The sequence below is a fragment of the Macaca thibetana genome, chromosome 7 (assembly GCF_024542745.1).
Source record: "Macaca thibetana thibetana isolate TM-01 chromosome 7, ASM2454274v1, whole genome shotgun sequence".
NCBI classification, from domain to species: Eukaryota; Metazoa; Chordata; class Mammalia; order Primates; family Cercopithecidae; genus Macaca; species Macaca thibetana.
Genome location: NC_065584.1, coordinates 160,396,362 through 160,408,473, shown reverse-complemented (window position 1 = coordinate 160,408,473; position 12,112 = coordinate 160,396,362). Strand labels below are relative to the sequence as shown.

The 12,112-nt window shown below is 48.2% G+C and overlaps 1 protein-coding gene across 2 annotated transcripts in view; it reads left to right on the top strand.

The window, feature by feature from the left end:
• SNUPN (snurportin 1) overlaps positions 1-12,112 on the top strand; it is a 214,281-nt gene that overhangs the window by 182,877 nt on the left and 19,292 nt on the right. Inside the window, exons 1-4 of one of the 2 annotated variants that reach the window (XM_050799893.1) lie at positions 1,104-1,220; positions 1,758-1,836; positions 5,901-6,063; positions 10,351-10,495. In XM_050799893.1, the coding sequence (XP_050655850.1) occupies positions 5,906-6,063; positions 10,351-10,495 (303 nt within the window). In that variant the 5' untranslated portion in view covers positions 1,104-1,220; positions 1,758-1,836; positions 5,901-5,905. Of the gene's footprint in view, positions 1-1,103; positions 1,221-1,757; positions 1,837-5,900; positions 6,064-10,350; positions 10,496-12,112 lie in introns of those variants that run through there. The other variant, XM_050799892.1, reaches the window with a different exon arrangement.

Here is a 12,112-nt window from a genome sequence, read left to right as displayed (position 1 = left end):
ACCCTTTTTACCAGTCTAGTAGTAGCCTTTCATCAGCCTAATTTCCTGTTATTTTTAGTCTGAATGTATGGTGTAATGTGCATGAAATACACAAGTCCACATCTTAGCATTCCCTGGACTAAAAAATGTGCCAAAGGTGGATACTTTGCTTCTGTCATACGTTAGTAGTCAACTTCTCTATACATCAAACATTCAGCAAATTCAAACATTTTCCTTGAAAGTTATGTTACTTTGGCCAAATTACTTAACCTCTCTGAGCTTCAGTGTGTCTACTTCTTCGTGTCATGATTGAGAGTTAATATCTACTGGCTTAAAAAAGAAAAAAAAGGAAAAAAATTAAATGAGATGATGGGTGTGAAGCAGGGTGTGGATGAATGTAAGCATTCAATAAATATTGTTTTAAAATTGTAATCTCAGCCGTCCCGACTTGCAGAGGCTACACCCTGGTAGGACTGAATTTCCTAAATCTCTGCCGCTTCCCCTAATCTCTTGCACCAATTCAATCATTCCTTCACCCAGGGTCTACTGAGCACCATCCCTTATGCTGGACTCTGGCTACTTAAGTAGGAATCAAGCCAGGTCCCTGCCATTACTCAGCCCGCAGCCGAGTGAGAAAGAAGCTGGCAACAGCAGCAAACAGGCAATAATCGGGGTATGTTTCTGCTTTTGTAAGGGCAAGTGGGGGAGCGAAGGTCTGTGTCTGAAACTTGGGTGTGAGGGGTTAGGAGGAGTAATCCACGCAATTGGCACTGTCCGTTTAAAAGGACGGGCGCAGGAGGGGGAAAGGGACTCCAGGTGCAGCCCTAAGACCCGGGAGCATCTGCGGGAGGCGGCAGGACCCAGGGCCTTGAATGCCGGGCCACAAGATCAGCCTCCTCCCATTGGCGAAAGGAGCCCCGAGAGCTTGTGCTCAGGAGGGAGGCCTCGGCCTGGTCAAGTCATCTTGCAGGAAGGGTCCCGGACAGTGCAAAGCAAATGCAGGAGGGCCCCCACCCTAGCCGTTGGGAAATGCGCCAGCCGTTGAAGGCGGAAGTAACGGCCTGCAGGCAACGGAACTCCCAGCGTTCGCAAAGTAGGGAGGAGCCGGAAACTCAGGGCTCGAGGCCTGTGGGCCCAGCGGTGCGGCAGCCGCTAGGGGGGGCGGGCCCAGCTCTCCCAGGGCAGGTGATTGGTCGGTCCCGGTGGCGGCAGCGGCGCGTGCGACGGTCACCTCGGTTTGGGTGAGTCCCTGGGTTCGAGCCCGGGCCCCGCCAGCTGCCGAGTTGCCTCTCGGTGCCGGGCTGTGACTCCCTGTGGCCGGCCCCGCACTCTGGCCTCCCGGGGCGTCATCTGGAGGGGTAGAGCCAGGCCGGGGACTCCTTTTGGGAGAGTTTTCGTTCTTCTATTCCGTACTGTCCGGCCAGGACCCTTCAGGGACTTTTGTGGGGCAGGGGTGAATCACGCATGGCCTAGATGACCCCATGCCTAGAAAAAGGCGGTGCGGGGCGGTGGCGGCGCGCACGGCCGAATGGAGCAGATAGGGTCCCCGGGGTTGGAGCCCGGTAGCAGGGGTAGGGATACGCGGAGGCTGGCAGGATGTGGACCCAGGGAACGCGAGGCGGGGGCGCCGGATGGGAAGACGCGAAGGAGGGGGAACGGATGGGGGAAGGGGCTAGACAGGGAGGGAGGGTGAAGCGTGGGCGGGGCCTGGTGGGGTCGTACTTTAGGGAGTTGGAGGCGGAGGATAATGGTGGAGAATAAAACCACCTTGGGCTAAGGTCCGAACACTTGGAGGCAGCACCATCCAAGGAATGGGTTGAAACAGCAGGAGCTCGCCAAGAACAGCCTTGAAGGAAGGTAAAGGAACCGCCCCAGTATCCAGGACATCAGCTTCAAAGGTTGTGTGGTTCTTGGCAGAGCGGGAGCCCACACCAAGATAGTGCATGATAGGCCTAGTAAAGGTGCTTTGGATTTGGTCATTACTTTGGTGATGAACTGAAGACATAATGACTTTAAATTTTTTTTTATTATGAAAGATTTCAAACTTACACAAAAGTACAGAAAAGTAGAGACAATAGCATATATACCATTATGGATGATTTGAATAACATACCATATGAATCCCAAGCACTCATCATGAGGCCTCAGTCACTCAGGAATGGCAATCCCTGGTTGCACTGCAAAGATATTAAGACATGCCTCAGGCCGGGTGCAGTGGCTCATGCTTGTAATTCGAGCACTTTGGGAGGCTGAAGCAGGCGGATCACTTGAGGTCAGGAGTTTCAGACCAGCCTCGCCAACATGATGAAACCCCTTCTCTACTAAAAATACAAAAATTAGCCGGGCATGGTGGTGCACGCCTGTAATCCCAGCGACTCAGGAGGCTGAGGCAGGAGAATCACTTGAACCCAGGAGGTGGAGGCTGCAGTGAGGCGAGATCACACCACTGCCGTCCAGCCTGGGAAACAGAGCGAGACCCTATCTCAAAAAAAAGAAAAAAATGCCGGGCGTGGTGGTTCACGCCTGTAATCCCAGCACTGTTGGAGGCCGAGGCGGGCGGGATCACGAGGTCAGGAGATCGAGAGCATCCTTGCTAACACGGTGAAACCCCGCCTCTACTAAAAATACAAAAACAGAAGTAACCGGGCGTGGTGGCGGGCGCTTGTAGTCCCAGCTACTCAGGAGGTTGAGGCAGGAGAATGGCGTGAACCCGGGAGGCGGAGCTCGAGATCGCACCGCTGCACTCCAGCCTGGGCGACAGAGCCAAGACTGCGTCTCAAAAAAAAAAAAAAAAAAAAAAGACACATCTTAAATTCACACTGATAATAGGCTAATCTTATCTACTAAAAAGTTCCTTTTATGGCGGGGCGCGGCGTCTCACGCCTGTAATCCCAGCACTAGGCAGGCGGATCACCTGAGGTCAGGAGTTCGAGACCAGCCTGACCAACATGGAGAAACCCCATCTCTACTGGAAAAAAAAAAAAAAGTACAAAATTAGCCAGCCGTGGCAGCGCACGCCTGTAATCCCAGCTACCAGGGAGGCTGAGGCAGGAGAATGGCGTGAACCCAGGAGGCGGGACTTGCAGTTAGCTGAAATGGTGGGGTCGCACTCCAGCCTGGGTAACAAGAGCGAAACTCTGTCTCAAAAAAAAAAAAAAAAATTTCTTTTATGTTTAAAGGTTATAGAGTTTCAGTTATTCAAGATAAAAAGAGTTCTGGAGAGTTCTGCACAGCAGTGTTGAACATACTTAAGTTTACAGAACTGTACACCTAAAAATGGTTAAGATGACGAATTTCATGATACATGAATTTAGCCACAGTTTTTTTTTTTTCATTTTACAGACAGGGTCTTGCTATATTGCTCAGGTTGGCTTCAAACTCCTGGGCTCAAGCGTACCTCCTGCCTCAGCCTCCAGAGTAGCTGGGACTAAAGGCAAGCACAACTGCACCTGGCAAACCACAATTTTTAAGTTCCTTTTAAATTAAACAAAATCGACCAGGCACAGTGGCTCACGCCTGTAATCCCAGCACTTTGGGAGGCCAAGGCGGACGGATCACGAGATCAGAAGATCGAGACCATCGTGGCTAACACGGTGAAACCTTGTCTCTACTAAAAATACAAAAAATTAGCCTTGTGTGGTGGCAGGCGCCTGTAGTGCCAGCTACTCGGGAGGCTGAGGCAGGAGAATGGCATGAACCCGGGAGGCAGAGCTTGCAGTGAGCCGAGATCGTACCACTGCACTTCAGCCTGGGCAACAGAGCGAGACTCCATCTCAAAAAAATTAATTAATTAAACAAAATCTAATGTTTCAAATGAAGAAAAAGATCTGACTTCACTTGGGCAATGGAAAGTAACTCACTGGCCAAGTAGAGGGCTATGGAGTTGTATTTTTCACTGTAGAGGCTCTGGAATGAACCTGTTGATTTTGGTGCTGAGAGCACTGGACCTGGCCTGGGATGGAAGTTAAGCACTGGAGGTGCCCTCTGGTTTACACTAGAACCAGAGGGTTGGGCCAGCCCAGCAGTGCGAGTCAGATTTCTCCCAAATGTTCCTGTTTTCTTATAGTCTAAGGCTCACAGGAGTGTGAATAAAGTGTGAATTCACCTTTCTCCCCACTCCCATTCTTTAGGGTCCACCTGAAGTGGGAAGTCTGTTTTCAAAATGACATCTACTTGTCTTGTTTCCCTAATGTACTTTATGTAAGTTCTTCATACTACTGGCGCATTGGTGTTACTTGTTAAGCAGCCCTCCACATCCTAGCTCTTTTCCAAGTGAGTCCCACATAAGTAACCCTGAAACCTTCTTTCTGCCCACCTAAAAACAAAACAAAACTAGACTATGAGGAAGTAACAGCCAGATTTTTTAAAAATAAAATATAATTTAAAGTAATTTTTTACTTTTTTATTTAAAAAGTAGAGACATAGCCTCACTACATTGTCCAGGTTGGTCTTGAACTCCTGGCCTCAAGTGATTCTCCTGTCTTGGCTTCCCAAAGTGCTGGAATTACAGGCATGAGCCACCATGCCTGGCTAGAGTTTCTTTTTTCTTTTGAAGTCTTGCTCTGTCGCCCACGGTGGAGTACAGTAGCACGATCTTGGCTCACTGAAACCTCTGCCTCCCAGGTTCAAGCGAATCTCCTACCTCAGCCTCCCGAGTAGCTGGGATTACAGGTGCCTGCCACCACGTCCAGCTAATTTTTGTATTTTTGGGTTTTTTTGTTTGTTTGTTTGTTTGTTTGTTTGAGACGGAGTCTCGCTCTGTCGCCCGGGCTGGAGCGCAGTGGCCGGATCTCAGCTCACTGCAAGCTCCACCTCCTGGGTTTACACCATTCTCCTGCCTCAGCCTCCTGAGTAGCTGGGACTACAGGCGCCCGCCACCTCGCCCGGCTAGTTTTTTGTATTTTTTTAGTAGAGACGGGGTTTCACCGTGTTAGCCAGGATGGTCTCGATCTTCTGACCTCGTGATCTGCCCGTCTCGGCCTCCCAAAGTGCTGGGATTACAGGCTTGAGCCACCGTGCCCGGCCAATTTTTGTATTTTTAGTAGAGATGGGGTTTCACCATGTTGGTCAGGCTGGTTTCAAACTCCTGACCTCGTGATCCACCCACCTCAGCCTCCAGAAGTGCTGGGATTATAGGCGTGAGCCACTGCGCCCAGCAAGTTTGGGGTTTTTGACTCCTCTTGTCTTCCTCCAGGGACCCTAGAACCAGTGTTTCCTCTGGAACTAAATTTTCATAATATGAGTTGACACTTAGTTGAGAATTAAATAAATTAATTCAATTTACAATTGAATAAAGTAATTAATTGAATTAATTGAAATTAATTCAATTAAACAGTTGAATAAACTGCATAGAGAGTTACATTGGTTAATGAGTGGTGGCTATTCAGGAAACTATAGAGGAACTGCTCAGAAAAGGCGGGGCGCAGTGACTCAAACCTATAATCCCAGCACTTTGAGAGGCTGAAGAGGGAAGATTGCTTGAGCCCAAGAGTTCAAGACTAGCCTAGGCAACATAGGGAGATCCTGTCTGTACTGATAAATTATAAAATTGGCTGGGTGTGGTGGTGTACACCTGTGGTCCCAGTTACTGGGGAAGCTGAGGTAGGAGGATCGCTTCACCCAGTAGATTGAGGCAACAGTGAGCTATGCTTGCGCCACTACACTCCAGCCTGGGTGATAGAGAGGACACTGTCTCAAAAAAAAGAAAAAAAGGAAATATCTGTAGGAAAATAATGTTATTGCTAATATATGACTAATTTACCCTTTCAGTTCCTTTTTTCTCATGGAAACAATTGTGATTTTGCATTAAGTTAATGTTTTTTCAGGAATGTGGACATCATATTATGTCATAACTGCATAACTGCCTGTATACAGGAGATGATATGAAATGAATGAACCATTTTCTTACGTTTTTCTTGTAGGGAAGATGGAAGAGTTGAGTCAAGCCCTGGCTAGTAGCTTTTCTGTGTCTCAAGATCTGAACAGCACAGCTGCCCCACACCCCCGCCTATCCCAGTACAAGTCCAAGTACAGTTCTTTGGAGCAGAGTGAGCGCCGCCGGCGGTTACTGGAACTGCAGAAATCGTAAGGAAGCTTTAACTCCTTGGCTTCTTTCTCTGGGCTAGGAGCTGTGAACCATTCCGAAGGCTCTAGGCTTGTCTCTACAGAGTCCCCCTTCAAAGTAGACTTTTTGTTGGCTGGCTGATCTTCTTGCCCACAGATTGGGATTCGGAGGGGTAAATCCTGGCAGAGTTAGGTTTCTTTTTTTTTTTTTTTTTTTTTTTTTTGAGACAGAGTCTCGCTCTGTCGCCCAGGCTGGAGTGCAGTGGCGCGATCTCAGCTCACGGCAAGCTCTGCCTCCGGGTTCACGCCATTCTCCTGCCTCAGCCTCCCGAGTAGCTGGCACTACAGGCGCCCACCACCACGCCCGGCTAATTTTTTGTATTTTTTAGTAGAGACGGGGTTTAGCCAGGATGGTGTCCATCTCCTGACCTCGTGATCCGCCCTTCTCGGCCTCCCAAAGTGCTGGGATTACAGGCGTGAGCCACCGCGCCCGGCCAATAGGTTTCTTTTATACCCAGAGCTTAGGAGATGAGGAAGTAGGGAAAGACCAAACTTTTAAACCGAAAGCTCAATTATTTGGTTAAGTTTTTCTTTCTTTTCCTGGCAGCTGTACTGAGCTCTGTGGTTTAGGAACTTGTGAAAGCCACGCCCAGACTTTCACTCCCCACATTTCCTGGGATGCTTGTGTTTGGCTTCTGTACTCTGAATGCTGGTATTGGTGTGGTCTTCCCATCTGCCGTCAGCCCAAATGTTTCTGTGGCACTCTTGGGAGTTCAAGACAAATAATTTCTAAGGGAATCTGAGGAAATGTCTTCCATACACTTAATTCTAAGTGCCAAGATGGGCAAACAGGGAAATAGGGCAGGATAAGAGTGTTTAAGGCTGAGCTGCTCTGAAGGTGGGGCCGATTCTTATATTCTCAGTGCAGCATGGGCCTCTTCTGGGTCATAAATTAAGGAATTAGGGATCAGAAGAAACTACTAACAGCTGCATAGTTTCCATACAGTCTGCATTTTGCCCAGTGTTGCATCACTGGTTGTGTTTGGCAGAGATGGTTGGTTCCCTGTGGCTCTGGGTGGCTTTGCAGAATACATTTCCAGATCATTCCTCTCCCCATTTTTAAAAATGTAGTTATCTTTGAATAGGTAATACATTTATATGATTGAAATTTAAAATATACAGAAGAGGCCAGGTACAGTGGCTCACGCCTGTAATCCCAGCACTTTGGGTGGCCGAGGCGGGTGGATCACCTGAGGTCAGGAGTTCGAGACCAGCCTGACCAACATGGCAAAAAACTGTCTCTACTAAAAATACAAAAATTAGCCCGACATGGTGGTGCACGCCTATAGTCCCAGCTACTTAGGAGGCTGAGACAGGAGAATCACTTGAACCCGGGAGCTGGAGGTTGTAGTGAGCCAAGATCACGCCACTGCATTCCAGCCTGGGCAACAGAGCTAGACTCTCTCTCAAAAAAATAAAATAAATGAATTGAAGAGTATATGGTGAAGTCTTCTTCCCATTTCTGTCCCATAGCTATCCAGTTCCTCTCCTGTATTATTAGTTTCTTGTGTATCCTTCCAAATATATATATATATTAGACAGGGTGTCACTCCGTTGTTCAGGCTGGAGTGTGCAGATCCTGGCTCACTGCAGCCTCAACTTCCCAGGCTCAAGTGATCCTCCCACCTCAGCCTCTGAAGTAGGTGGGACTACAGGCACACTCCATAGCACCTGGCTAATTTTTTAATATTTTGTAGGTATAGGGTCTCCCTCTGTTGCTCAGGCTGATCTTGAACTCCTAGGCTCAACTGATCCTCCCACCTTGACCTCCCAAAGTGCTGGGATTTCAGATGTGAGCCACTACGACCGGCCCTTCTGAAGATATTCTATGTATATATGAGCAAGTGTGTGTGGTAATATATGTATAAAAGCTTTTTTTTTTTTTTTTTTTTGAGACGGAGTCTCACTCTGTCACCCAGGCTGGAGTGCAGTGGCCGGATCTCGACTCACGCAAGCTCCACCTCCCGGGTTTACGCCATTCTCCTGCCTCAGCCTCCCAAGTAGCTGGGACTACAGGCGCCCACCACCTCGCCCGGCTAGTTTTTTTGTATTTTTTAGTAGAGATGGGGTTTCACCATGTTAGCCAGGATGGTCTCGATCTCCTGACCTCGTGATCCGCCCGTCTCGGCCTCCCAAAGTGCTGGGATTACAGGCTTGAGCCACCGTGCCTGGCCTTTTTTTTTTTTTTTTTTTTTAAACTCTGTCACCCAGGCTGAGTACTGTGGCATGATCTTGGCTTACTGCAACCTCAGCCCCCCAAGTAGCTGGGACCACTGGCACAGGCCACCACACCCAGCTAATTTTTATATTTTTGGTAGAGACAGAATTTCACTATGTTGCCTAAGCCAATTTTGAACTCGTAAGCTCAATGGTCTGACCAATTCACCCTCCCAAAGGGCTGGGATTACAGGCAGGAGCCACTGCGCCTGGCCTTTTTTTTTTTTTTAAACACAAGTAGCAGTATACTATATACTGTTCTGCACATTTATTTAGTGGTGTTTTGGGGGAGAAATTCTATATCAGTTCATAAAGTACCACATCATTCCTTTTTCATGGTGCCAGGTATTCCATGGAATGGATACTTCATAATGCCATCTAGCCAGTCCTTCCTGATGGGCGTCTGGGCAGTTTTCTTCTTTTGTGATGACAGACAATGCTCAGGAAATAACCACAGGCAGACTTTCTTTCACACATGTACAAATATACCAGCTCTTTTATTCTCGAGATAAAAGACCATTGTGCTTTCATATGTTCTCTCTGGTGTGTGCCTTTTTTTTTTTTTTTTTTTTTTTTTTAATTTTTTTTTGAGACGAAGTCTCGCTCTGCCGCCCAGGCTGGAGTGCAGCGACCGGATCTCAGCTCACTGCAAGCTCCGCCTCCTGGGTTTACGCTATTCTCCTGCCTCAGCCTCCCGAGTAGCTGGGACTACAGGCGCCCGCCATGTCGCCCGGCTAGTTTTTTGTATTTTTTAGTAGAGACGGGGTTTCACCGTGTTAGCCAGGATGGTCTCGATCTCCTGACCTTGTGATCCGCCCATCTCGGCCTCCCAAAGTGCTGGGATTACAGGCTTGAGCCACCGCGCCCGGCCGGTGTGTGCCTTTTTGTAGTGAGCATGAACATGTATGTGTTTAAGAGAAACCAGCTATGTTGGTTTCACTGCCTCAGTGGTGGAATTCCTGCCTTAGCATTGAAGAAATCAAGTGTGGGAGGTTATGTGGTATTTCCAAATCACTTTGAAACAATTAGGTTCCAAAAAGTTCTTTTTTTTTCTATTCAGTTTCCCAAACTTTCTAGCATGTGTTGTTTTAAAACAAGATAATGATAAAGGGAAACAAATAAATAAAATATATTAAATTGTAAACTAAGTGGCCTTTTTTGAAAGTTAGACAGGAACTGGAGAAAGACCAGGCTTCTGAGAAAGCTGTATAAGCTGGGCACAGTGGCATACACCTACAGTCCCTACAAAAGAAAAAGTTCTCTTTAAAAACAAAAAAGGTGTATAAAGCAGAAATCTCCAGAAGCTGTCCTTGCTTTAGACTTCTCACTACATCTCAGTGGCTCTTCTCTTCCATCCCTGGGGTCTTTGGATGAGCTGTCTGTTAGGCAGGAAGGTGTCAGCTCTCATCTGGGGTGGGATGGGGTAGGGGTGAAATTAGCCTTTCCAGCTAGTGAACCTTGGAAATTTCTTTAGATATTTTATTTTGCATTCTTAGGAAACTCTGAGGAAGACTGAGTGTATTCAGAGGGGGTTTCCCTATTTAGGATTTTGAGGGGGCAGTCACTGGTTTAGCCTTGCAAAGGAGATTCCATCATTTCTTACTTCCACCAGAATCCCTAAGCTGCTCCCAAATTTGGAGCTTTCGAATTAAATGTGTCGCATTATAGGGCATCTTCCTAGAAGACATAAAGACCTGCCCTGGCCAGACGTGGTGGCTTGTGCCTAATAATCCCAGCACTTTGGGAGGCTGAGGTAGGCAGATCACTTGAAGCCAGGAGTTTGCGACCAGCCTGGGCAACATGGTGAAACCCCATCTCTACAAAAAATACAAAAATTAGCCAGGGGTGGTGGTATGTGCCTGTAGTCCCACCTACTCCGGAAGCTGAGGTGGGAAGATCACTTGAGCCCAGGAGGTCGAGGCTGCAGTGAGCTGAGATTGCACCATTCCAGCCTGGGCAACAGAGTGAGACCCTGTCTTAAAAAAAAAAAAAAAAAAAAGATCTGTCCTTATGCCTTTTTTTTCCTTCCAGCAAGCGGCTGGATTATGTGAACCATGCCAGAAGACTGGCTGAAGATGACTGGACAGGGATGGAGAGTGAGGAAGAAGATAAGAAAGATGATGAAGAAATGGACATTGACACTGTCAAGAAGTTACCAAAACGCTATGCTAATCAAGTAAGTGGTCCAGAGAAGATTAGACCCAACTAATCTCACTCCCTTTACTATGCAGTCAAAGCCCACTGAAATAAATGCTGTCATAAAGAGAGGAGAATGAGGCAGGGAAAAGGAATAGGAACTGCAAAGAACATGCCAATGTACATAGAGCGTATGGGATGATAAGAAGAGATGGCTTACTGTGCTATGGACTGACTAGGAATCACTGATGGAGTCTGTGGGTGGTGGGGTTTGGGAACTATTAGTCTATGCTGTTACCAAAGGCTGCCAGCCCACTGCAGAAAGTCCCTGAGCTATCGATATAGTAACAGACTCCTTGTCCTTGTCATTTTTTTTAGTTGTCACTGCACAACTGTTCTGGATGGGGCCTGCCCAGACTACCACTGACTCCTTCCACTTCTCTGGGTGGTAGAATCTTTCCCAGGCAGTGTACTATGAGGCCAGTTTTGAAATTTCACACTCAGGCGGTGGCAGGTGGGAAGTATAGCTGCTCTTGAATAAAGCGAGCCTGCCCAGCCACCCCAGACCAGCCAGTTGGCCAAGGTGAGGTTCAGGCCATGTAACAGCAGATCACTATAATAAACCTGACTCAGTGCCCTTTTAGATCTGGAGAGGAAACCAACATGGCTGTGGTACCATAGGGAAAGAAGCATGGGGAGAGACTGTTCTTGTGTTCCAGGCAGCTCAGGTATTTCAGGAAGCAGGGTATGGGTCCAAGTTGGGAGAGAGGTCTACCCTGCTATCATATACTTGCGTCTAGAACCCAAGTATCTTGTCATCTCAGAATTCTCCCCTGCCTTTAGAATATGGTTCCTGGGCCTGAGTGTGGTGGCTCATACCTGTAATCTCAACAGTTTGGGGGGCCAAGGTGGGAGGATTACTTGAAGCCAGGAGTTCAAGACCAACCTGGCTAACATAGTGAGATCCCCATCTCTTTTTTTTTTTTTTTTTCGAGATGGAGTTTCACTCTTGTTGCCCAGGCTGGAGTGCAGCGGTGCAATCTTGGCTCACTGCAGCCTCTGCCTCCTGGGTTCAAGCAGTTCTCCTGCCTCAGCCTCCTGAGTAGCTGGGATTACAGACGCCTGCCACCACTCCTGGCTACTTTTCTGTATTTTTAGTAGAGACAGGGTTTCTTTTTTTTTTTTTTTTGAGACGGAGTCTCGCTGTGTCACCCAGGCTGGAGTGCAGTGGCGCGATCTCGGCTTACTGCAAGCTCCGCCTCCCGGGTTTATGCCATTCTCCTGCCTCAGCCTCCAAGTAGCTGGGACTACAGGCGCCCGCCACCACGCCCGGCTAGTTTTTTGTATTTTTAGTAGAGACGGGGTTTCACCATGTTAGCCAGGATGGTCTCGATCTCCTGACCTCGTGATCCACCCGCCTCGGCCTCCCAAAGTGCTGGGATTACAGGCTTGAGCCACCGCGCCCGGCCTAGAGACAGGGTTTCACCATGTTGGCCAGGTGGGTCTCGAACTCCTGACCTCAGGTGATCCACCCCACCTCAGCCTCCCAAAGTGCTGGGATTACAGGCGTGAGCCACTGCGCCCGGCGAGACCCCATCTCTAAATAAAAAACAATGGAATATGGTTCTTGCATGCACTCCCACAGCCCGTTTCTTTA